General features: G+C 40.1%; 1 protein-coding gene across 2 annotated transcripts; it reads left to right on the top strand.

The window, feature by feature from the left end:
* The first annotated feature begins 17 nt into the window (after window positions 1-17).
* Window positions 18-22,514, top strand: PDIA3 (protein disulfide isomerase family A member 3). 2 transcript variants are annotated; one of them, XM_022587273.2, is made up of 13 exons: window positions 18-356; window positions 6,269-6,347; window positions 8,101-8,218; window positions 12,816-12,923; window positions 14,329-14,458; window positions 18,043-18,159; window positions 18,471-18,596; window positions 19,184-19,366; window positions 20,191-20,299; window positions 20,848-20,976; window positions 21,539-21,618; window positions 21,973-22,030; window positions 22,243-22,514. In XM_022587273.2, the coding sequence occupies exons 1-13, from the start codon at window positions 190-192 to the stop codon at window positions 22,354-22,356; spliced, it is 1,518 nt and encodes a 505-aa protein (XP_022442981.1). In that variant the 5' UTR covers window positions 18-189; the 3' UTR covers window positions 22,357-22,514. The 2 variants fall into 2 exon arrangements, with proteins under 2 accessions (XP_022442981.1, XP_089763435.1); XM_089907309.1 differs by lacking the exons at window positions 18-356; window positions 6,269-6,347 and adding an exon at window positions 6,456-6,561.
* The last annotated feature ends 775 nt before the right edge of the window (window positions 22,515-23,289 follow it).

The raw sequence follows: 23,289 nt of genomic DNA, 5'->3' as shown, positions 1-23,289 counted from the left end.
GCCGCACAGCCAATCGGCGGCTGCCACACTGCGGCCCGAGCCGGGCTGGGGGGTTGGGACCTCCGGCTGCGGGGCCGAGGGGCCAGACGCGCGAGCGCAGCCTGTAGGCTCGTGGTTCTCTGCCCGGCCTCCGCAGTCCCCGCCGAACCCTGACCCTCCTGGCCGCCGCCGCAGCTTCACCTAGTCGCCATGCGCCTCCGCCGCTTAGCGCTGTTCCCGGGCCTGGCGCTGCTCCTCGCCGCGGCCCGCCTCGCCGCTGCCTCTGACGTGCTGGAACTCACGGACGACAACTTCGAGAGTCGCATCTCCGACACGGGCTCTGCAGGCCTCATGCTCGTCGAGTTCTTCGCCCCCTGGTGAGGCCATTTAGCCGGGGCGGGAGAGGGAGGGCCGGGTGGGCAGGGGGCGAAGGCGCGGGGACGGTAGGGCCTACGCAGCGCCGGCGCCCTCCATCGTTCCCCCGAGCCCGGCTGAGGCCGGCAGGTTTTCCACCCACCGGGGAGCCGAGCTGCCTCGCGGAGAGCGGAGACGTCGGTACTGATGGCCTGGGAGCGAGATCCGAGAAGGAGAACGCGAAGGCCCCACTCGCGCAGGGCCACATCCTTACCTCGGTGCTCCTGCGGCACTTCCTATCTGCAGAGGGTTTCACCCCCTGCACCCCATCCTCCCTCGATTGGTATCTTTAGAGTTTCTGGGTGAGTCCGTTTTACTGTTTTCCATTCTATAGACGAGGCATCTCAAGGCCTTATATTGGAAGCCAACGTTTCACCAAGTGCAGAGGCCGTGGGCCCCCAGGATACTTCCTTTCTTCTTGCCCCACGCAGCCGTTGGTTTCTAGCCAAGGTCAGAGTGGCTGCAGAATGGTCATAAGTGCTCTCTTAAGGAAGGCAGTTATTTGTCCATCGCCAGGTGCACACTTTCTCCATTAAACTGATCATTTCTCAGCACCATCAGAATTCCGTTAAAAAGAGTAGGTGAACCGAGTAATTCCGTCAGGATCTGTCTAAATGGTCAGTTTTAATTAGGATTTCTGAAAAATGCCAAAGAAGACCCCAGTGAGAAAGTAAACAGTGTTGGAGAAATACTCCACTTGAGAGTGCTTTAACTGAACTAGGATGTAAATTACTTAGGATAGAACTAACTGGAAATAAAAAGCTGGGGGTGGGGTGGGAGTGGGGAAAGAGCAAATAGGATTTCTGACCCAGTAAACCTGAGCGTTGTTATTTTTTTTTTAACTCCCACATCTTTACCATAGCAAACAATGATTATCTTAACGCTGGGGACAGCTCAGTATAACCACGCTAATTACAGTATTAAGTCTTCTCCTGCCACAGTGACCCTTAATTAAAAACTATTTGTATTCAAAAGTCTCAGTAAAAGAAAGTTAGTGGATAACTTTCACTTGCTTCTAACTCTGGTCTTCACTCTGCAGGGGCTCAGCTGACTTGAGGGTTACACTAGAAGTCCTATAATGAAGACCACCTGAGCCAGAAGGGTGTGCTTAGAGGCAGCACATTTTGTTTTCAGCTTCTGACAGGTTTTGCATCCAGGGCATTACCGCGACTAACTGACAGTACTGATTACACATCATAGGTGGTCTTTACACATCACTAGAAATCACTGTTCTCTTAGAAACAACTCTTCCCAATCATGTAACCATGCTGTTAGCTTTGAGGGGGTGTTACTGTAATTAGAATGGCTGTATGGAGTTGTATCAAAACTGGGAGGTGCCTCTGTGACTACAGGGGTCCACATGAAGTGAATTGCTGGAGAATTGTGGGCTATTAGACTATTAGTTTAAAGCAGATTTTTTTTCTCCTATTGATCTATGCTACTTTAAATTGTTGCATGTGCTTCCCTAAAAACTACATATCCCATCATGCACTAAAGTATCCCTAAAGTTGGGTGGATCACTGCTGTGGTGTCTCCATGTAATTGGTCTGGAAGGTAAGTCATCCTCCACAATGCCTACAAGAAGGATCAGTTTTCTGAATGAGTAATTTAGAATCAAGGAAGTCTGTTGATGATGTCCTTATTTCTCCACATTCAACTCTTATATTTATTAATATCTCAGCTGGAAATGCTCTCTAACTGCCTTGTACTCCTGTTATAAGTTAGATAGGAACAGTTAAAGAATCCTTATTAAGAGTAAAATGGACCCATTTTGAACAAGTTGTTTTTCTCATTTGTTTTAGGGTATTTTTTCCACTTTCATTTTACAAGTGAAAGTGAAAGATTTCTTTACAGCTGACTCTGTAGACTAATATTTCCATTATGGAGTCAATCATCTATATAGTTTGTAAGAATGGGAGTATCTGAATTTCTCTGGAAGTAAATAGAACTATTTAAATGTTTGTGATAATTTCTGAATATTTATTAGTCAGTCTTAAGTCTTCAGCATCTACCTGTGTTGTAGATTTGTGCCCTGCCCTCTAGGACAGTAGTATTAATTGATGATATTTGATACACAGTGTTTCTAGAGTATAGAAAAAGACTACGTGGATAGTATAAAATGGAATATTTAATATTTCTTCTTATACATACTGATTCCTTTACTTGGAATTCCCTCCCCTCCCCACCCCCAGTTGATCTTTTCAACAAGATTTAGCTCAAAAGTGATTTCTTCCTTCCCTGAACAACTAACTGGTTGTTCCCTCCTCTCCATTGGGACCTAATAATATTATCACCCCTGCCAGACTGATGTTCCTACAGGGAAAGGACTATATCAGTTTTTTTTCTATCAGAGGCTAAAGTAGCATGAGGCACATGACAGGGATGAAGTAATGATTGTTGGGTGAGTATATGTTGGGAGTCATTATTAACTGCTGGGTGCCATCCCTGAAGGTGAATGGGATTATTTGTGTTTTAGTATTATCTAGTAGTAGGTGAAAGAAGTAGTGGTAAAACTTGATGATCACCTTCAAAATCCACCTAATTTCCATTCCTGGTGAATTTAAAGAGGACAATCTCCTCCAGCCTTATTGGAACTTGTTAGACAGGTCCTCCCTTTGGACATTTGATGATGTTGTGGATATTAACAATGCTTAAGGCAATGGTTTTCAGTCCCAGCCTTGCCACTTATACACACTCCCCCTACACCTCTGGTTATCTCCTGGATTCCTAGAGGAATCATTCAGTAAGTCCCAGGGTGGGGCCTAGGCACACAGGTTTTTTTGTTTTGTTTTGTTTTTTAATTTATTTAATTTTATTTATTTTTGGCTGCGTTGGGTCTTCGTTGCTGTACGTGGGCTTTCTCTATTTAGTGCAAGTGGGGGCTCCTCTTCGTTGCGATGCACGGGCTTCTTATTGCAGTGGCCTATCTTGTTGTGGAGCATGGGCTCTAGGCACGTGGGCTTCAGTAGTTGTGGCTCGTGGGCTTAGTTGCTCCGTGGCATGTGGGATCCTCCTGGACCAGGGGAACCCGTGTCCCCTGCATTGGCAGGCGGATTCTCAACCACTGTGCCACCAGGGAAGTCCCTCTTTTTTTTTTTTTTTTTTTTTTTAATGCTTAATGGATATTTTTTATATGCATCTGTTTTGAGACCCACTGGTCTGGCCTAATTATTTTGTACTATTTTTTTTTTCCTTTTCAGGTGTTTAAAGGTAGTTGAGGTGAAACTTTTTAAATCTGTTGTCTGTCTTCTTAACAATTACTACATACGTATTCAACAGAAATCTCTTAATACATATAACACATTTATTATCTCTTAACCAAAAAAAAAAGCCCTTCATAGTTCTGTTTTTTTTTAACCATTATTTTGTAATTCTCAGTGTACAGTTCTTATGCCTCTCTTGATAAATTTATTCCTAATTACTTTTATTTTTTTTCTTTTTTTGGCTGCTCTGGCTCTTCGTTGCGGCCTATGGGCTCCAGAGCGCACGGGCTCAGTAGTTGCAGCACGCAGGCTTAGTTGCCCTGCGACATGTGGGATTAGTTCCCCAACCAGGGATCGAACCCACATCCCCTGCATTGGAAGGCGGATTTTTTTTTTTTTTTTTGGTGGTACGCGGGCCTCTCACTGTTGTGGCCTCTCCCATTGTGGAGCACAGGCTCCGGACGCGCAGGCTCAGCGGCCATGGCTCACAGGCCCAGCCGATCCGGGGCATGTGGGATCTTCCCAGACCGGGGCATGAACCCGTGTCCCCTGCATCGGCAGGCAGACTCCCAACCACTGCGCCACCAGCGCAGCCCGGAAGGCAGATTCTTAACCACTGGACCACCAGGGAAGTCCCCATAGTTCTCTTGAATGCATCATTCTCACTAGTAATTTTAACTTTGCCCTACTCTTCCCCTTCTCTAAAATACCCTACCCCATCCTGTCTGAAGCCTTAAACCTTTAAGGCACAGATCCAATTCTTACTCTCTTTAACACACATTCATTTTTAACCTTTGCACCCTTATGTTCCCAAAAGCTTAGGTTTATCAGATAAATTGGTTATTTTATTAAATCAGTTGGAATTTGTGTAGTTTTGTTACAACCCATGTACATGAATTTTTAATTTACTGTGGAATACAGAGGATATAATGAATATATGTCTCACGAAGAGAGAAATGCTACCAATGAAACTGTGACACGATTGAAGACACATCCCAATTTCAGATATGGTAAAAGGTGCATCTGTGAAACACAGTATAAGGAATACCATTTATTCACCACCCAGTCTAAAAAATAAAGCCAGTACAGTTGAAATCCCTTGCGTACCCCTTCCCCATCTTACACACTGGCCATCCTGAATTTGGTTTTTATCATTTGGTTCTTTTATACTTTTAGTAAATATGTATGTGACTCTAAGCAACGTCTAATATTATAGTCTTTTTTTATATCACTCTTTCAGTTAAGCTTTCTAATGATTATTTTTGAATAGGACTTCTAAAGACCTAGAAGAATATAAATTCTTAGAATTCTTTGTTTTAAACAAGTTTTGGGGGAAGAATGTTTCCAAGTTACTTATCCATCCATTACTTAATAAAATAAATTTTTGAGACTTCGGCTATGAAATGTCAGCTCAAATTTCTTCTGTTTCCTTCCTTCTGTTTTCTAATTCTATATTTGCAGTCTGTGAGGAGGTCACAGAACTAATCACATTCTCCCAGTGATCCCTCTGCAAGTTGTTGGCTTTTGAAGAGATGATACATAGCTTGTGCTAGTTGCGTACTGATAAGCCCCTACCCACATTGCATTTACAGTGTGCCTGTGGGACTGTTAGGGCTTTCTGGGCAGAGGAACAGGTGTTTATGATGGCCCTCTGGGAAAATATTCTAACTGACATAATGCTTTATCTTCATCAGTAGTTACAGTCAGGTGAACTGTGTAGCTGTAAAAATCAAGCTTGCTGTCTTAAATATGTCATTCTCATGCTATGTTGAAACTCAGCTGAGAAGGAAAAAAGCCTCCATCGAGCTGCTAAAGTATATCAAATGAGCACCTTTTGGGCCTTATTCGACTGACCTCCCTCAAACTGGGTTTCTGGTCAGAGTCATATTCAAGGAATGGAGAAAAAGTACTTGATCGTGACTCTTAAAGAGTTAATATCATACTTGGGACCTTATAAGGTTTCAACCACTATATTTTTAAGAACCAGAGTGCTGGTTTTCTAAGGAAAAATACGTACCTTCCTTTTGGAAATGCTACCAGGAATGGGATTATTACTGTCTTGCCCTTTATTTTATCCTCATTAATTGGTCAAAAGGGCTTGAGCCCTTTCCCTCTTTAATGTGGCTTATACTTCTGACTACAGTTTTCAGGGCTCAATTGTACTTTTTTAATCTTTTTTTTTAATTGAAGTATAGTTAATATACAATGCTGTGTTAGTTTCAGGTGTACAGCAAAGTGATTCAGTTATACATATATATGTATATATATATATATATCCTTTTTCAGATTCTTTTCCAGTGTAGGTTATTACAGGATAGTGAATATAGTTCCCTGTGCTAGGTCCTTGTTTATTTTATATATAGTAATGTGTATATGTTAATCCCAGGCTCCTAATTTACCCCCACCATCGCCACCCCATTGCACTTTTGAGAACATAGATACTGCTCTGGACTGAGCCAGTCCTATAGAGTCGACCTCAGGCTAGAGAAGGTAGAGAGCTCTGAGAGCTCTGATTTACCTTATCAGTACTGGATGTTGTTCAGGTGATGCTTTTGCTTTTGGAAGCAGCTACTAGTCAAAAGTGGTATTATAATTTGAGATTCTTCCCAGAGAAACAAAATTAACAAATTTACAGGATATATTTGCCTTTTTTCTTCAACATATCTGTATAGGTGTGGACACTGCAAAAAGCTTGCCCCAGAATATGAAGCTGCAGCTACCAGATTAAAAGGAATAGTCCCATTAGCAAAGGTGAGTATAGGTGGATTCTTCATTAAAGGAAATGAGGTATTTTAAATAGTAGTAGGTAAAAATTAACATTGATTTTCTTTATTCTTACAGTGCTAAGAAGAAGAGGGAACACTAGTTTCTGGGCAAATACACAACTGACTTAATTACGGTTTCAAAAGATTACAAGTAGTGAAACTAAGGGAAATGCTGGCATAAGAAAGAAGTAAAATATATGGTAAATAAAAATTAAGGTGGGGCTTCCCTGGTGGCACAGAGGTTGAGAGTCCGCCTGCCGATGCAGGGGACAGGGGTTCGTGCCCCAGTCCGGGAGGATCCCACATGCCGCGGAGCGGCTGGGCCCGTGAGCCGTGGCCGCTGAGCCTGCGCGTCCGGAGCCTGTGCTCCGCAATGGGAGAGGCCACGGTGGTGAGAGGCCCGCGTACAGTAAAAAAAAAAAAAAAAAAAAAATTAAGGGGCAAACATGGAAAGTAAAATTACAATAGTCAAGTTTAGAGGAAAATTATCAATGAGTAAATGAGTTCCCTAAGTTACTATACGCTATTCAAAATGATGGGAATAGGAAGATGACCAGAGGATGTTAAGTATTAACTAACTGGTCAACTGTAAACTTAGTATTTGCTTTTACAGTCAAACTAATGCTTCCCGAATTTTATGTAGTAAACCCCTAGTTGCTCCGGTCTAAAAGTTCACATCTCGGCCAGCCTCAGATAAATAGTTCATACATATATAGGACTGTTTTGGGTTTTTTGGGGTTTTTTTTTTTTTGCGGTATACGGGCCTCTCACTGTTGTGGCCTCTCCCGTTGCGGAGCACAGACTCTGGACGCGCAGGCTCAGGGGCCATGGCTCACGGGCCCAGCCGATCCGTGGCATGTGGGATCTTCCCGGACCGGGGCACGAACCCATGTTCCCTGCATCAGCAGGCGGACTCTCAACCACTGCGCCACCAGGGAAGCCCAGGACTGTTTTTGAAAACTATTTTTAATCCTGATGTTCTGTGGCAGCTTGCCATAGAAAAAAAGAGTTCAGTCATGATTTTGTTCCTGCTTCATGTAGCTATAGTCTTTGTTACTATAGATGCATTACTTTTCTGAACTTTAATTTATGTTAAAGTATTGGGATCATACCTCAGAATCATATGAAGATTAATGAGATAATACATGCAAAGTGCTGATGGCATTACCTAGTTTCGAATAAGTGGCTAAATAGATGGAAGTTGTTTTTCTTCTTCCTGATAGGTCTCACTAGATCTATCATGTTATAGTTTAGCCCAGATTCAAGACTAGCTCAGGGAGCATGTTTAAGTATCAGTACCTTTGCTAATAACCATAGGTGACTTGCCAAATCAAATATACCCCAACCCACCTAAGGGGTATATATTGATACATCCCACTGATTATAATCATTATCAAAGTAAGCCACTATTTCTAATTTAAGTGATTTATCCTTTGCATATTCTGAGGGGCAGGAAAAAGGTGGAGAACACTGCTTTAGACAATAGAGACTCTAAGGGCAGAATTTAAATAGTCATTTGTGCATTTTGTATGAGGCCCAGGAATCTAAATTTTAGAGTTCCTTAGGTGGTTCTGAGGTAGCTAGCCAAGCACCAGTCTGCCTTTAAAATCTAATATTCTGTAGGATGTGTCAAAAATTGCTTGATATTTTGATTTGACCACTCTTAATATTTTGGGAATATAGGAAGAGCCTGTAGCAGGCTTTTGGATAACAAGTGGTTCATGTATTTTAATCTTTAGGTTGATTGTACTGCCAACACAAACACCTGTAATAAGTATGGAGTGAGTGGATATCCAACCCTGAAGATATTTAGAGATGGTGAAGAAGCAGGTGCTTATGATGGGCCAAGGACTGCTGGTAAGGATCCTGGATTACATTCTGGAAACTGGATCTGTTTAAGTACCCTGTTCTTTGTAGTGGGAACATGACGTTTTCTATACAAGATACTTTAAGTCTTAAAAATTCCTCACCTAAGAGGTCAGTTTGGAAGCTAACAAAAGACTTCTCTAACTGAACAGATTATGTAAGTAATGTAGAAAATACTTGAACTTGATTTATAAGGTTTACTAGCATTTTTTTATTTGACAAATACTTATTCAGTACTTACTCTGTGCCAGATATTCCAGATATACTAGGTGCCCAGAATTTATTGATAAATAAAACAGACAAGGTTCCTACTCTTGTGATGCTTACATTCTGGGAGATGAAGAGAAGAAGGCAACACACAAGTTTAAAAATATATATAGATAACCACCTCACATCCATTAGGATGACTACTATAAAGAAAAAAAAAGAAAAAAGAACAAGTGTTGGCAAGGATGTGGAGAAATTGGAACCCTTCTGCACTGTTGTTGTGGACTTACATAAAGTGGTGCATGCAGCTGCTATGGAAAACAGAATGGTGTATCCTAAAAAAACAAAAATAGAATTACTGTATGATCCACTATTCCACTTCTGGGTATATACCTAAAAGAATTAAAAGCAGAGTCTGGAAGAGATATTTGTATACCCATGTTTATAGCTGCATTATTGACAATAGCAAAAAGGTGGAAGCAGCCCAAGTGTCCCATCAGTGGGTGAATATACAAAATGTAGTATATTAATAATAACTAATTATATGTAAATTGTATATAATACAGTGAAATATTATTCAGCCTTAAAGAGGAAGTTCTGATGTGCTACAACATGGGTGAACCTTGAAGACATGCTAAGTGAGATAAGCCAGTACAAAAAGACAAATACTGTGTCATTCAACTTATATGAGATTCCTAGTCAATTTCACAGAGATAGAAGTAGAATGTGGTTCCCAAGGGCTGTGGGGAGTTGCTTAATGAATAGAGTTTCAGTTTTGCAAAATGAAAACAGTACTGGAGATTGGTTGTACAACAATGTGAATGTACTTAATGCCACAGAATTGTATACTTTAAAATGGTTAAGATGGTAAATTTTATGTTATGTATATTTTACCACAATTTAAAAAATTTTAATGTCAGTAATATATGTGGGTAAGATAAATTCAGTTAGTGATAAGAGCATTAGAGGAGAAAAATAAAACTGATGTGATAGTGATTGGGGTTGGGAGTACCACATTATGAGTGATCAGGGAAGTAACCTTTGAGCTGAGACCTGAATGATAGGAAGGAGCTAACCATGAGAAGATGTGGACCAGAGCTTTCCAGGCAGAGGGAAAACAGGTACAAAAAGACCCTAAGGCATAACTGAGCTTGATATGTTCAAGGGACAGAAAGACCTTGTGGCTGGAATATAATTAGCAAGGGTGACAGGTGAAGTTTGGGAAGTAAGTGGGCTGGCCCTCTACATAGGGCCCATAATTAATGAGAAAGTATGTTTTGGATAGTTTTATCTTGAGTCTATCAAATAATTAGGCATATTTTACCTTTTTATTATGAAAAGGTGAGAGGAAAGGGGTTCGTTCAGTTTGGGCATTTTAGGTGATGTGGAATTTTTTCAGCATGTATGATTGATACTCGTATACAAAGCTGTACATAAGATGGCTCCTCTCTAACTCTTAAGACTATTAAGACTTAATACTATTTCACTTTAGAACCTTTGCCCTAGCTGTGTCCACAGCCTGAAATGATCTTCCCCCATGTTTGCATGGCTTGCTCCTTTTTTTCATTCAGATCCTGGCTTAAATTTCACCTCCCAGGGAATTCCCTGGCGGTCCAGTGGTTAGGACTCGGCGCTTCACTGCAGTGGCCCAGGTTCGATCCCTGGTCATGCAACTAAGATCACACAAGCTGCGCAGCACGGCGCCCCCCCCCCAAAAAAAAAAAAATTCTTCCAGGTGCTTACCCAGGCCACCAAACCTAAGGTAGCCACCCAGTCATACTCTTACCATCCTCTTAATTCTCTGCATAGCACTGGTTACTATCTGATATTTTAAATTGTTTACTTATTTGAAGATTTATTGTATTATTTATTTGGGGATTTATTTGGAGATTTACTTATATTGTAAGCTCCAAGAGATCAGAGACCTTGTTTGGTTTATTTATTACTCTATCCCCAGTACCTAGGTTCTCCACATGTAGTAGATAATAACTCTTCAATGCATGAATAAATATTTTGGCCCAACTGAGGTCATTTAGCCAACACTCAAAATTTGATATGTCTAAGAACAAAAGGTAAAATCTTCATTTTTTTTTTCCCTGATCTTAAAAGCATTAATGAACACATGTTACGATTCAGATTTTATTAGCTCAGGGTAGAGTTAGCAGTTAGAATTATTGATATGTTTTTCTCTGGACTTAGGTCTAAACTATATTGTATGTGAACCCAACCAGACTGCTGCTAGGCAGATAATCTCACTTGGGCTGTACATAGATTTCTTAAACTCAAGTATTTCTCAGCATCTGACTAGGTGATCAGATGTTTGGCTACTTAAGATGGATTATTTTATTCATGTATTCTAAGAACTGTGCTGTTTGCCTTCCTGCTTCAACTGGTTACTCAGCCCTCCCTTTATACTTTCCAGAGAATTTTAAATACTCAGGGAGAAACGTAACACTTTTCATCATATCCCTGAGGTAAAGTTCTTTATAATAATTTATATTGTGATATAGTAATTACAGTCCCCTTGCAGGCCAAAAAATTCATATGCAATATCAGTTTACCTATTGACACAACTCCTCTGTGAGGAGTTGAGGAAAACATTTAAGAGGAAAAAAAAAATCATGAATGGAGAGAGAAGGAAAGAAAAACCTCTAAAAGAAGCAAAATAGACTCAATCATGTTGAAACAGTTAAACAGTACTCTGTCTCAGTCGGTCAGCAAATCCTTAGAGTTCTCAGAAGAGAAAGGGGTGGGAGAGGTGGAGTATTACAGAGGAGTAGCACGGAGCCCAGAAGAAAATAGAATAATGGTCTGTCAAATAGACTTAAAGGGTAAAAGATTTTTTGTGTTTTTGTATGTGATTATTATTTTTAAACAGTTTTACTTACCTACCACATTTCACCTAAATAGGAAAATGTGATTTGGGTGGATGTGGGTCGTGGCATAGTTTGACCTGTATATAGTTAAACCCTGAAACAAGATAGCCAAGGCACTGCATTTTCTACTTTTAAAATGCAAGGCTACATGTGACTGTGCCACTTAAGAATAAGGGATTTGTTTGTTTAATTCATTTGCAAAATGGATATTTCTTGAACTTGTTATGTGTTAGGTATTATTCTTAGAGTTAGGTGTATATCAGCAAAACAGACAAAAATAAATAAGGATAGAGTATTAGATGGGTGAAATGTGCTGTAAGAAAGATAAAGCAGGCGATAAGGGAGTGTTGGGGGTTGAATAGGTTTTAGTTTACAAGGAATGGTTAGGGAAGGCTTCCTTGAGAAGATGACTTTTTTGTTTGTTTTTATTTATTATTTTTAGCTGCATTTGGTCTTTGTTGCTGCGTGCGGGCTTTCTCTAGTTGCAACGAGAGGGGGCTACTCTTCGTTGCGGTGTGCAGGCTTCTCATTGCGGTGGCTTCTCTTGTTGCGGTGCATGGGCTCTAGGCGCACGGGCTTCAGTAACTGGCACGTGGGCTCAGTAGTTGTGGCTTGCGGGCTCCAGAGCACAGGGTCAGTAGTTGTGGCTCACGAGCGTAGTTGCTCCGTGGCATGTGGGATCTTCCCGGACAAGGGCTCAAACCTGTGTCCCCTGCATTGGCAGGCTGATTCTTAACCACTGGGCCACCAGGGAGGTCCCGAGAAGATGACATTTTGAGTTAAGACCTAAAGGAGGAGGTGAGGAAGGAAGCCAGGTGGATATCTGGGGAAAGATTGTTCTAGGCAGAGAACAACATGTACAAAGGTATTATCTGTATTGTTATAAACACTTTAATACATCACTGGCAGGGATATGAATAAGTACAGTCTCTTTGGGGGGGCAGTTAAACAGTTATAAATGCATGTACTCTTTGACCCAGTGAATCCACTTTTAGGAAATTACCCTACAGGTACACTCAGTCATGTGTAAAATGATGCTAGTACAAGGTTGTTTATTGCAGAATCATTTACAGTAGCAAGAAATTGGAAACAAATGTTCATCAGTTGTGGCTGGTTAAATAAATTGTGGTACATCCATATAATGAAACACCATGTGGCTATAAAGAAGATTGAGGTAGTTCATTACGTATATTGACATAAATTATCTCTAAGCTGTGTTAAATGACAAAAACAAAATACAGAACAGCATATGTGTGTGCTGCCATTTGAGGAGAAAAGAAAAGAATAAATATGTAATTGCTTGTTTCTGAATAATATGTCTGGAAAGATATACAAAAAACTGAAATGTTATCCTATAGGGAAGAAACTGGGTCACAAGGAAAAGGATAGGAAGAAAACTTCATTGTATATGCTTTTGAACTTTTTAAACTTTAAATCATGTGAATGATGACCTTTTCAAAAATTATAAATTTGTGTTGCTATAATCTTTCATCTTGTCTTTTAAGATGGAATTGTCAGCCACCTGAAGAAGCAGGCTGGACCAGCTTCAGTTGGTCTCAGGACTGAGGAAGAATTTGAAAAGTTCATTAGTGATAAAGATGCTTCTGTGGTGGGTGAGTAGCAAATTTGATTATGCCACAAAATCATCAACATGGTTTCAAAAGCCCTCTATGTCTGAGTAAACAATAAAGTTAAAACTGTTTGGGAAACCTGGGGGGCAGCTGAAAAGACAACTCACAAAATTAGGTCAGCATTACTATAATGTAGAAAAAATTGGTGTTTTATTTGAGTGGCCTGGTATTCTTTCAGGTGTAAAGATTTAATGTCAATTAAAGAAAATAGGAATAGCTTCAGTTTTTCCTATCACTTCTTAAACTCCTGAGATTTAACTCAAATAATAGAGTACTTAAAACTGAAAATGGGGTTTTAAGGTGGGAGGATATAAGTAAATGATAAACCTCTGTGTCTGCTATTTTCACAGTTGTAGGGGAATTTACAATTTAAGATCAAATTGCTAGGATTTGTGTATGTTTTTAAAGCAATCTTTGCTTTCTTGGGTGTTGCAATATCTCATTATTTTTAAAATAACTTGAGCCAATTAAACACATTCTACATCTTGAGTGTTTTTTGTTTTGTTTTGTTTTAAATGTAATGCATAATACATTTGACTAAAAAATAAATTTAGGGCTTCCCTGGTGGCACAGTGGTTGAGAGTCCGCCTGCCAATGCAGGGGACACAGGTTCGTGCCCCGGTCCGAGAGGATCCCACATGCCGCGGAGCGGCTGGGCCCGTGAGCCATGGCCGCTGAGCCTGCACGTCCGGAGCCTGTGCTCCACAACGGGAGAGGCCACAACAGTGAGAGGCCCGCGTACTGCAAAAAAATAATAATAACAAATTTAAACATACAAGCGTGTGTTCTCTTAATCTCCTAATTACTGTAATAAAACTGACTTTCTGGCAGTAGAGGATGGTTTATCATTTAAGTTTGACTAAAAGTCACTTCTTATCTGGATATTGATTCTGTATATTTTACAAGGAGTTAACCATAAGTAGACATTTAATAAACACTGAGGTTTCGGGCACTTTACTAGATTTGAAGTTCTAAAGACAAATAAGACATAGAAAAAAATATGGTGAATTAATTTACACTTTATTTTGGCATACTACCTTATTTAATCCTCTGACACCTGAAATAGTCCCTGAGACTCTAAGGAGTTAGGCAATTTGCTAAAATTTTTCAACTGTGAAAAACTAGAATTAAGACTTGAACCCTAACAAATTCTCTCCCTTGGCTTCCTCAAAAAAGTATTTTTTTAAGGGTAGAGAAAGAATTCTTATCCTAAATATTTCATCAAATATCCTCAGTACTCATGGCAAAGCAGACCCAATCCTCCTATCTATCTCGCTTTGCTTATCCATAATAAGGTAAAGACTTTGAAAAAATAGAAGAATTTTAAAGTTTTGAATATGTCTCAGCACTTACTGTTTCTTCCTTGTGTTTGACATTTTCTATATAGGTTTTTTCAAGGATTTATTCAGTGACGCTCACTCTGAGTTTCTAAAAGCAGCCAGCAACTTGAGGGATAACTACCGATTTGCACACACCAGTGTTGAGTCTCTGGTGAAAAAGTATGATGATGATGGAGAGTAAGTAACTGAGTTAAATGCCCTTGTAAATGTGCACCTTGACCAAGTGCTGTTGTGTGAACTGGTGGTTTTTAAGCCTAGTTTTTCCAAAAGCTTTATTGTGCACATACTAGGCAGTAAGCTAAGTTCTGGAAACTGTTGCTGCCTTTGAGGGGCATCTAGTAATGGGAGACAGTGAATATATTTAAAAATACAAGTGTAAGTGAGCATTATATGTATTATGGTAGAAATTAGGCAGAGTGTACCAGAAGTACAGAGGAGGGAATGATTTTTTTTTGGCGGGGGGGGGGAGTCGTATCAAAAAATGTCGTAGAGGAGGTGACTTTTGAGGTATATCTTGAAAGATAAGTTTTTCCAGGCAGGTTATGGTGGGGGATAAAGATTATTCCAGATAGAGCAGCAGGAGAGAGGGCCCCGAGATGTGAAACAACCTAAGCATGTTGGGACCTGTAGTACTGCTGGAGTATTGTTCGTGGATGAGGTCATAGTGAAAGGTAAGCTTGGAGAGGTAAGCAGAGACCAAATTATAGAAAACCTTAAGTGCCATACAGAAAAATTTAGATTTTATCTTTTAGATATTTGAGAGCCATTGAAAGACTTTGAGCTAGACAGTAATGTGATTAATTTTGTGTTTTCAGCAGAAAAGACACTGGCACGCATATAGTGGTAGTTTGAAAGGGGAGGGATGGCAAGGCAGTCAAGAGAGTCTAAACTAAGGGTGACATCTGAGAATCTAAATTAAGGCAGTATTAGGGGCAATGAAGAAGAAGGAGTGTGTATAAAAAATGTAGACAGTAGGATTTGGCCCCTAGCCAAGTGTGAAAAAGGGCAGATCTACAGTAAGTCTAGGTTTCTAAAGACTTGGATAACTGGGCCAGTCATCATCAAGCTATGAAGAAGACGAAGAGAAACAAATTTGGGGGGAATGATGATGAGTTCTATTTTGGCACAGTGAATTTGAGTAGTTTTGAGACATCCGGTGGTGAAGACCCATTGGACAATTGGATAAATGAGACTAAAATTCAGGAAAAGTTCTCAACTGAGTTAAAAGATTTATAGGTCAACCACATGTAAGTGGTTATTGAAACCATGGGGCTAGATGAGATCACTCAAGGTGAGCATATAGAGTAAAAAGAAAAGCGTGACAAGGGTTAGTGTTATTTATATTTAACAAAATATGCAGTGTTTACTATGTGCCATGTACTGTTAACTCTTTTAATCCTCTTAACAAATTGTTGAGACAGAGCTGTCATTATCTCCATTTACAGAGGAGAAAGCACACAAAGAGGTTAAGCTTCACATGCCGTAAATGGCAGGGTTGAACCTTTGCAGCTAGAAGGTCTAGCTGCAACGCTGTTGGGCTTAACCATGAGGCTCTACTGCCTTTTAGATTAAGAGACACCAGGTCTATAAATGATGTGGAGCCACTTGTGGCTCATTAAGCACACCACATATCAGCCTGTTACCCTTAGATTTGTTCACTGTGTCTGCCTCTCACACTTGTCATTAAAAGTGGCCAATCAGGGCTTCCCTGGTGGCGCAGTGGTTGAGAGTCCGCCTGCCGATGCAGGGGACACGGGTTCGTGCCCTGGTCCGGGAAGATCACACATGCCACGGAGCGGCTGGGCCCATGAGCCATGGCCGCTGAGCCTGTGCGTCCGGAGCCTGTGCTCCTCAGCGGGAGAGGCCACAACAGTGAGAGGCCCGTGTACTGCCAAAAAAAAAAAAAAAAAAGTGGCCTATCAGCGGGACTTCCCTGGTGGTCCTGTGGCTAAGACTCTGTCCTCCCAATGTAGGGCGCCTGGGTTTGATCCCTGGTTGGGGAACTAGATCCCACATGCCGCAACAAAGATCCCGCGTGCTGCAACTAAGACCCGGGGCAGCCAAGTAAATAAATAAATAAATCTTTTTTAAAAAAAGGAAAAAAAAATTGGCCTCTCAGCCTCTGATCAGAAGTCTTATTTAGAAGACCTTATTTGAAGGGTGTCTTAAGTTCTTCATGTGTAGACCTTATATGAAGGGTGTCTTAAGTTTTTCATGTGTACCCCAATGCCATAACATCATTAAAGATCACATTTAGAACTGATTTCAATTTTTGACAATAACTGCTCTGAAATTGGTAACTATGCTTTTAAAAAAAATCTGAGACATAGTCACCTTCTTGGTTGCCCAGCGTGTTTATATTAGGTCCCTTTTTGCTATGTAGTTTCCTTGTATACTATGAAAATGCCTGTGTTTTAACTGACATAAAGTTAATGGTTAACATTGGAAGAGTGGAGAGAGGGATATAAGGACTTAAAGGTGCTGACACCTAGCCCAAAACAAGTGATAAAATTGTATACAGGTGTGTATAGTGTGGGGAGGAGGAATGAAAGAGAAGCAAGAGGCAAGATATTGATAGTTAGAATAGTGATATTTTCTGGGAACGCTTGTACTAGATATAAACCTGTGACTCAGAACCAAATTGGGGTTCAGTTTTAGCTGAACAAAGGGTTAGAAAGTAAAGAAGGGCGCTTCCCTGGTGGCACAGCGGTTATGAATCCGGCTGCCACTGTAGGGCACACGGGTTCGAGCCCTGGTCCCATAAGATCCCACATGCCGCAGAGCAACTAAGGCCATGTGCCACAACTACTGAGCCCGCGCTCTAGGGCCCGCGAGCCACAACTACTGAGCCCACATGCCTCGAGCCCGAGCTCCACAACAAGAGAAGCCACCGCAATGAGAAGCCTGCGCATCTCAACGAAGGGTAGCCCCCACTTGCCACAACTAGAGAAAGCCTGCACACAGCAACAAAGACCCAACACAGCCAAAAATAAATAAATAAATTTATTAAAAGAAAAAAAAGAAGGAATTTCCTTCAAGTGTTCCGGTGGAATGAGGAAAGCTTGGTTTAGGGAGAGAGGCAACATAGTACCAGGAAGAGAAAACTTTGTAAACTGTGTTTATTCATATAGAGAAATCTAGAACAAAAAAATTTTTAATGGACTCAAGCTAAATATTATCTATAATCATATACCTACCTATAGAATTTTTACAGCTGGGAGGAATCTTAAATATATTTTCTCTAATGAAGTAATTTTCTTACTGTGTGGGAGAGTTGAATTTTCAATGAGACTGGCAGGGCAAGGTACCTTCCAATAAGAGCAAGTTCTGCTTTATTTTATTGTACATATTGGGGCTTTGGGGTAAGTTGGGTTTTGTTTTTAAAGGTTTGGAAATTAATTATCTACTCTAACCCCCTTTTGTACTGATGTAAAAGCTGAAGCCCAGAAGAATTAAATTGATACCTGGCCCGAGGTCTTTGAAGTTAGTGGTGGAGCAAGTATTAGAACCAAGGTATTCTAACTTTGCAACCCAGGTTTATTAAATCATTATACCCAGTTATTACACTTGAAATTAAGGTGGTTAGCTCCTTAGCTTTGATGAGAAGGTCATGTTGCCAAGGCTGTGTGGTCCCAGAAAAGAGTCCTTATGTGCTTAAATGGTGATAGTAGAAATGGCAGCAAGCGTAGATAGTCTGAGCTTTAAATAAAAGGTGGGAGACAGTTCTTTTGCTGTCTACCTACTAAGACTTTTTTCTAAAGGGGTATCACCTTGTTTCGTCCGTCACATCTGATGAACAAGTTTGAGGACAGGACTGTGGCATATACAGAGCAGAAAATGACCAGTGGAAAGATTAAAAAATTTATTCAGGAAAACATGTGAGTACCTCTTTATACTTTGGGGATTTCTTGGCTTCATTTTAGTTTGTTTATCTCAGTTATTAAGCAGAGCCATGTTTTAGATTAAATAGCCTCATTCATGGGATTGTAATGATAATAGTTGAGTTTATATTAAAGTAGTAATGTTTGGGTCCTAGAACTCCTATTGTGGTCCTATAAGTTACATTACTCGGTACTTATCCTATATATTGAAAATTTCTTTCCTTTTTAAATGCTGTCAGTTACTTTATGATAATTCCATAACATAGCTATAAACCAGCCAAATTTGATAATGGATTGTATCATTTCAGTTTTGGTATCTGCCCTCACATGACAGAAGACAATAAAGATTTGATACAGGGCAAGGACTTACTTATGGCCTACTATGATGTGGACTATGAAAAGAATGCTAAAGGTTCCAACTACTGGAGAAACAGGTAATAATAATTTTTCCCCTTTGTAAATAAGTTTACCCAGTGCATAAACAATTCCTTCTAACTATCCTATTACCATGTGTGATGTGAGAACAGATAAGAAAATGGGATTTGAAGCTGTAAGGATAAATAAACTATTTCCAAAATCTGTTAGGCATATCTTCCATAGGTGTTCCTTTGCCGTGTGACACAGCTGATTCCTGACCTCACAATAAAAGATGCAAATGTTATCTAAAATGTCCTTTAACACATTGTGCCTTGTTGCCCACTGAGACCCTCAGTGTATTTTATCCTTATAAATTTTCTTTTTGGGTTAGTTATTATGCCTGCAATATTTTATAGTTATATAATATAACAAGTTTCAGTGGGGATGGACTATTTGCTTGGGTACCAACAGTTTGGCAGTGAAGTTCAGTAAGACACTGGAGTATACCATAATCCTATGTCACTGCCCAAGAACACAAGTTCAGACTGTTTCCAGAGGGCTGCAGGGACTATGAAATTTTGCTTTCTAGTCTCTTGCTTCTTGGTTTAGAAGTGCTTTACCACCCTGGTATAATCTTGGCATAAATATCTCTTGTTTCCTATAGAGTGATGATGGTGGCAAAGAAATTCCTGGATGCTGGGAAGAAACTCAACTTTGCTGTAGCTAGCCGCAAAACCTTTAGCCATGAACTTTCTGATTTTGGCTTGGAAAGCACTACTGGGGAGATTCCTGTTGTTGCTATCAGAACTGCAAAAGGAGAGAAGTTTGTCATGCAGGAGGAGTTCTCGTGAGTTACAAGTTAGCGTGGGTTTGGGATTTGATTCTGCAAAGAAACTATTAAAGCCTTTTACACTACTGAGGATTTAAAAAGAAGAACATTGGAATGTGAAGCTAGGTCTTGTAATCAAGACATATGACGGTCACTTTTCTCAATTAATTATAGATAATTTAAGGATCATGATTCTTAATAAATTTTGAAAAGTAACGAAAGGATGGCAGCTTGGAATTCTTACATGATTATTTCCACCCTGCCATTAAAAATAGTAAATAGAGAACATTAGACAGTCTCTTTGAGATTGATGTAATTTCAGACCAACCCAGTCCCCTCCCATCCCTACAGAATGTCTTTTCTTCTTGGAATACCACATTGGCCTAAAGTAAACTCAGGGTATTGGAAAGATCTTAAGACCCCAGACAGTTTTGACTATCACCTTCTGAGACTTCGGGAGATTAAGACAAGAGAAAATCTTCCTGTGAGTGAAATAAGTAAAAAAAAAAAAAAAAAAAAAAGATAGGCATTATTCTCCAGAGCAACAAAATAGGACCTGGTTCTTTTGCAGAATAGAATTTCCAGAAGGACCAATGTTTTCTTCTCTGACCTTTCTAATCCACAAAGAACACACTAGAAATACAAGAAGGTGGTTGCTTTCTTGTTCAGTCTGTAGTTCTGCATATTGAGAAACAAGGGCTCTGTCTTTTTTTTTTTAAACTTCCAGTTACTTCCTAGCCTTGAAATTTAAACTATGTAGAAACTATTCTAAGAAATGGTTTTTAGTTTTCTCAGTGGTGGGAGCAAGTTAACAAAACTGATCCTTGTTTTTCTAATACCAGGCGCGATGGCAAGGCTCTTGAGAGATTCCTGCAGGATTACTTTGATGGCAACCTGAAGAGATACCTGAAGTCTGAGCCTATCCCAGAGAGCAATGATGGGCCCGTAAAGGTGAGGCGCACACAACTTCCCCAAGCCTCTACATAGCTGTCTCTCTTCATTTCTTTATTCCCAAAATACTGGGAAGTGCTAAGTGAAGACCATGTTGGCTACTCAGTTTCTGTTTTTGTTTGTACTCACCTCCCTTATCATAAAATAAGCATTGTCAGAGTTCATTATGCTTAATAGGGGCAGGAGTAGAATTTTCTGATGATATTTGTATTGGGGCTAGGTTACTCTTCAGGGCAGAGCAAGCTAACCCCTAATAGAATAGTTTTAAGAATAGCTTTAATATTGTTGTTCTGAGATTATTTTAAGCAAGAGTTGGGTAGCACTTGTTTCCTGTGACTTCCTGAACTTAGTCTGACAGGTGACAGACATGGGAATGAGTTGATTTCTGGGGAATGGTAATATCTTAATAAAGTCTATAAATATGAGTTGGGTTTCATATTTTTAATGGCAACACAACAAATTTGAGAGGGATTGGGTCCAGAAACAAATATAGCTCATGAATGTATTCAACTTGCCTTACCAGCTAGAGAATCTTCTCTGTTTCCCAGGTAGTGGTAGCAGAGAATTTTGATGAAATAGTGAATGATGAAAATAAAGATGTGCTGATTGAATTTTATGCTCCTTGGTGTGGTCACTGTAAGAATCTGGAGCCTAAGTATAAAGAACTGGGAGAAAAGGTAAGTGTGAACCATATTCTGAAGTTAAATTTGAGCTGGGAAGTTTACATACATAGTCAGCATTGGCTATTTAGTTACCCTTATTAGTTCAGAACCTAAGTACTGGTAGATTTTTTTTCAACTCTCTACTGTTTACTCACTTTCTCCTGACTGCCCTCTGAGCCTGTACAATGCCTCAGATACCTGCTTTACCTTTCCACTCCTCAGACTCAATCTAGATTGTGGTTAAAAGTATCCTGGCATCTGAATTTTGATAGTGGCTTATATGAATTCATTATGTTCCTTCATCTTATATCACTTGGCTTAGCCCTTATAGTATCTTATTTAGGCCAGGTAATTTTGAAGGTGTCTGTATATAGAGTCTTAATGTGTAGGAACCAAGAGAGAAAAGGGAAGTTTATGGAAAGTTTGATATTGTGTGCAAGTATCACTACTCTTCCTATCTCAGCAGCAAAACTTATCCAAGCTTTTAAAGAATGAGATTGTTTTAAGTCCTAAATTGACTGTGTCCCTCAGTCACTGAAAACTTGAAATTTCAAGATCTAACCTTTTTAATTAACAGCTCAGAAAAGACCCAAATATTGTCATAGCCAAGATGGATGCCACAGCCAATGATGTGCCTTCTCCATATGAAGTCAGAGGGTAAGTAGATTAAAAACTAGTAAAAGTTTCTAGGTAACTGATAGGAAAAAATAAGCTTGTAAACCATTTCTGTATTGTAGTTTGGACAGTCCTCATATTCCAGTTGAGCACAGAACCACCAATGCCTTCCTGGCTTAAAGTTCTGCAGCATTGGCCCACATGACTGCCACAGACCTTGTGAGCTTTCATATTTCTGAGTTTTGATAGGATGTAATGTAGCCACCAATGGAAAATAGTATCTGGTCAGATTAGAAATCATGAAGAGAAGTTACTCCTAGAAGCAGTTATTAGGAAAGTGTATGTCAGAGTTACTCTGGAATCTGAAATTTGTCAACTCTTTTCTTCTTTTGCCAGTTTTCCTACCATCTACTTCTCTCCAGCCAACAAGAAACTGAATCCAAAGAAATATGAAGTAAGTGCATTGTCTCATCTCCCCACAAATACATACACACACACACAGACACATATTCAGTTCTTTGAGTTTATGTAACTGGAAACTCAACTCATGGTCCATATATGTGGTTGCTAATGTGCTTTTAAAAATTCAAGTCTTCCTATTGGGGAAAAAGAAAATCCACAGTTCTTTGAAAGGTTAAATTTTCAGAGTTATCTTTCTGTTTTCAGGGTGGCCGTGAATTAAGTGATTTTATTAGCTATCTAAAGCGAGAGGCTACAAACCCCCCTGTAATTCAAGAAGAAAAACCCAAGAAGAAGAAGAAGGCACAGGAGGATCTCTAAAGCAGCAGCCAAACACAACACTTTGTAAAAGGACTCTTCCACGAGAGATGGGAAAACCATTGGGGAGGACTGGGACCCGTATGGGATTATTACCTCTCAGGGCTGAGAGGACAGAATGGATATAATCTGAATCCTGTTAAAATTTTCTCTAAACTGTTTCTTAGCTGCACTGTTTATGAGAATACCAGAACCAGTTTATGTTTGTGGTTTTGGGAAAAATTATTTGTGTTGGGGGGAATGTTGGGGGGGGATTGAGGTGGGGGTTATTTTCTAATTTTTTTTGTACATTTGGAACAGTGACAATAAATGCGCCCCCTTTATACTGTCTTTTCTCCACGAGGTGGGGAAGCAGAGGTTCTCTAGACCAGCACTGTCCAGTAGAACTTTCTGCTATGATAGAAATGTTCTATAATCTTCATTGCCCAATACCTGTAGCTATTGAGCATTAGAAATGTAGCTAGAAACCATATTTAAAATTTTTATTAAACAGTCACATGTAGGGCTAGTGACTGCCATAATGGTCAATACAGCTGTACTGTACTGGGTGTGGACCCAGTTATCACCTGTAATTCCTTTCCAGATTTCGTCTCTTTCTATCCTCACATGTTTATTGCACAGGACCCTAGCCTGATGATTAGAACAGGTGAGGGACCTTTCTTGTTGGGCTGTTTCTGGCCTGCCCATGCCCTAAGGATGGATTGCAGTTTATCCTTGTCATGCAGCTGAGCATGTTTATATCTCCCAAGGGCTATTCTCTGCCCAGAAATGCCCTGTGTGGGTGTGGCATCAGGTTGGGGTTCCATCCAAGTTGTTTCAAGAATTGCTGACACTGCCGGGTACAGCTCTCTCCCCCAAAGCCCAGGGTGTGGTCATTAACTTCCTTCTCCAGCGGAACTGGGAAAGGCAGTATCATTCCTCGTTGTGAGTGAAACA

The sequence above is a fragment of the Delphinapterus leucas genome, chromosome 2 (assembly GCF_059928025.1).
Source record: "Delphinapterus leucas isolate spDelLeu-1000000601 "Yukka" chromosome 2, BTC_Dleu_Yukka2, whole genome shotgun sequence".
NCBI lineage: Eukaryota > Metazoa > Chordata > Mammalia > Artiodactyla > Monodontidae > Delphinapterus > Delphinapterus leucas.
The sequence above is the reverse complement of the archived record's forward strand: the minus strand, read 5'-3'. Positions and strand labels throughout refer to the sequence as shown.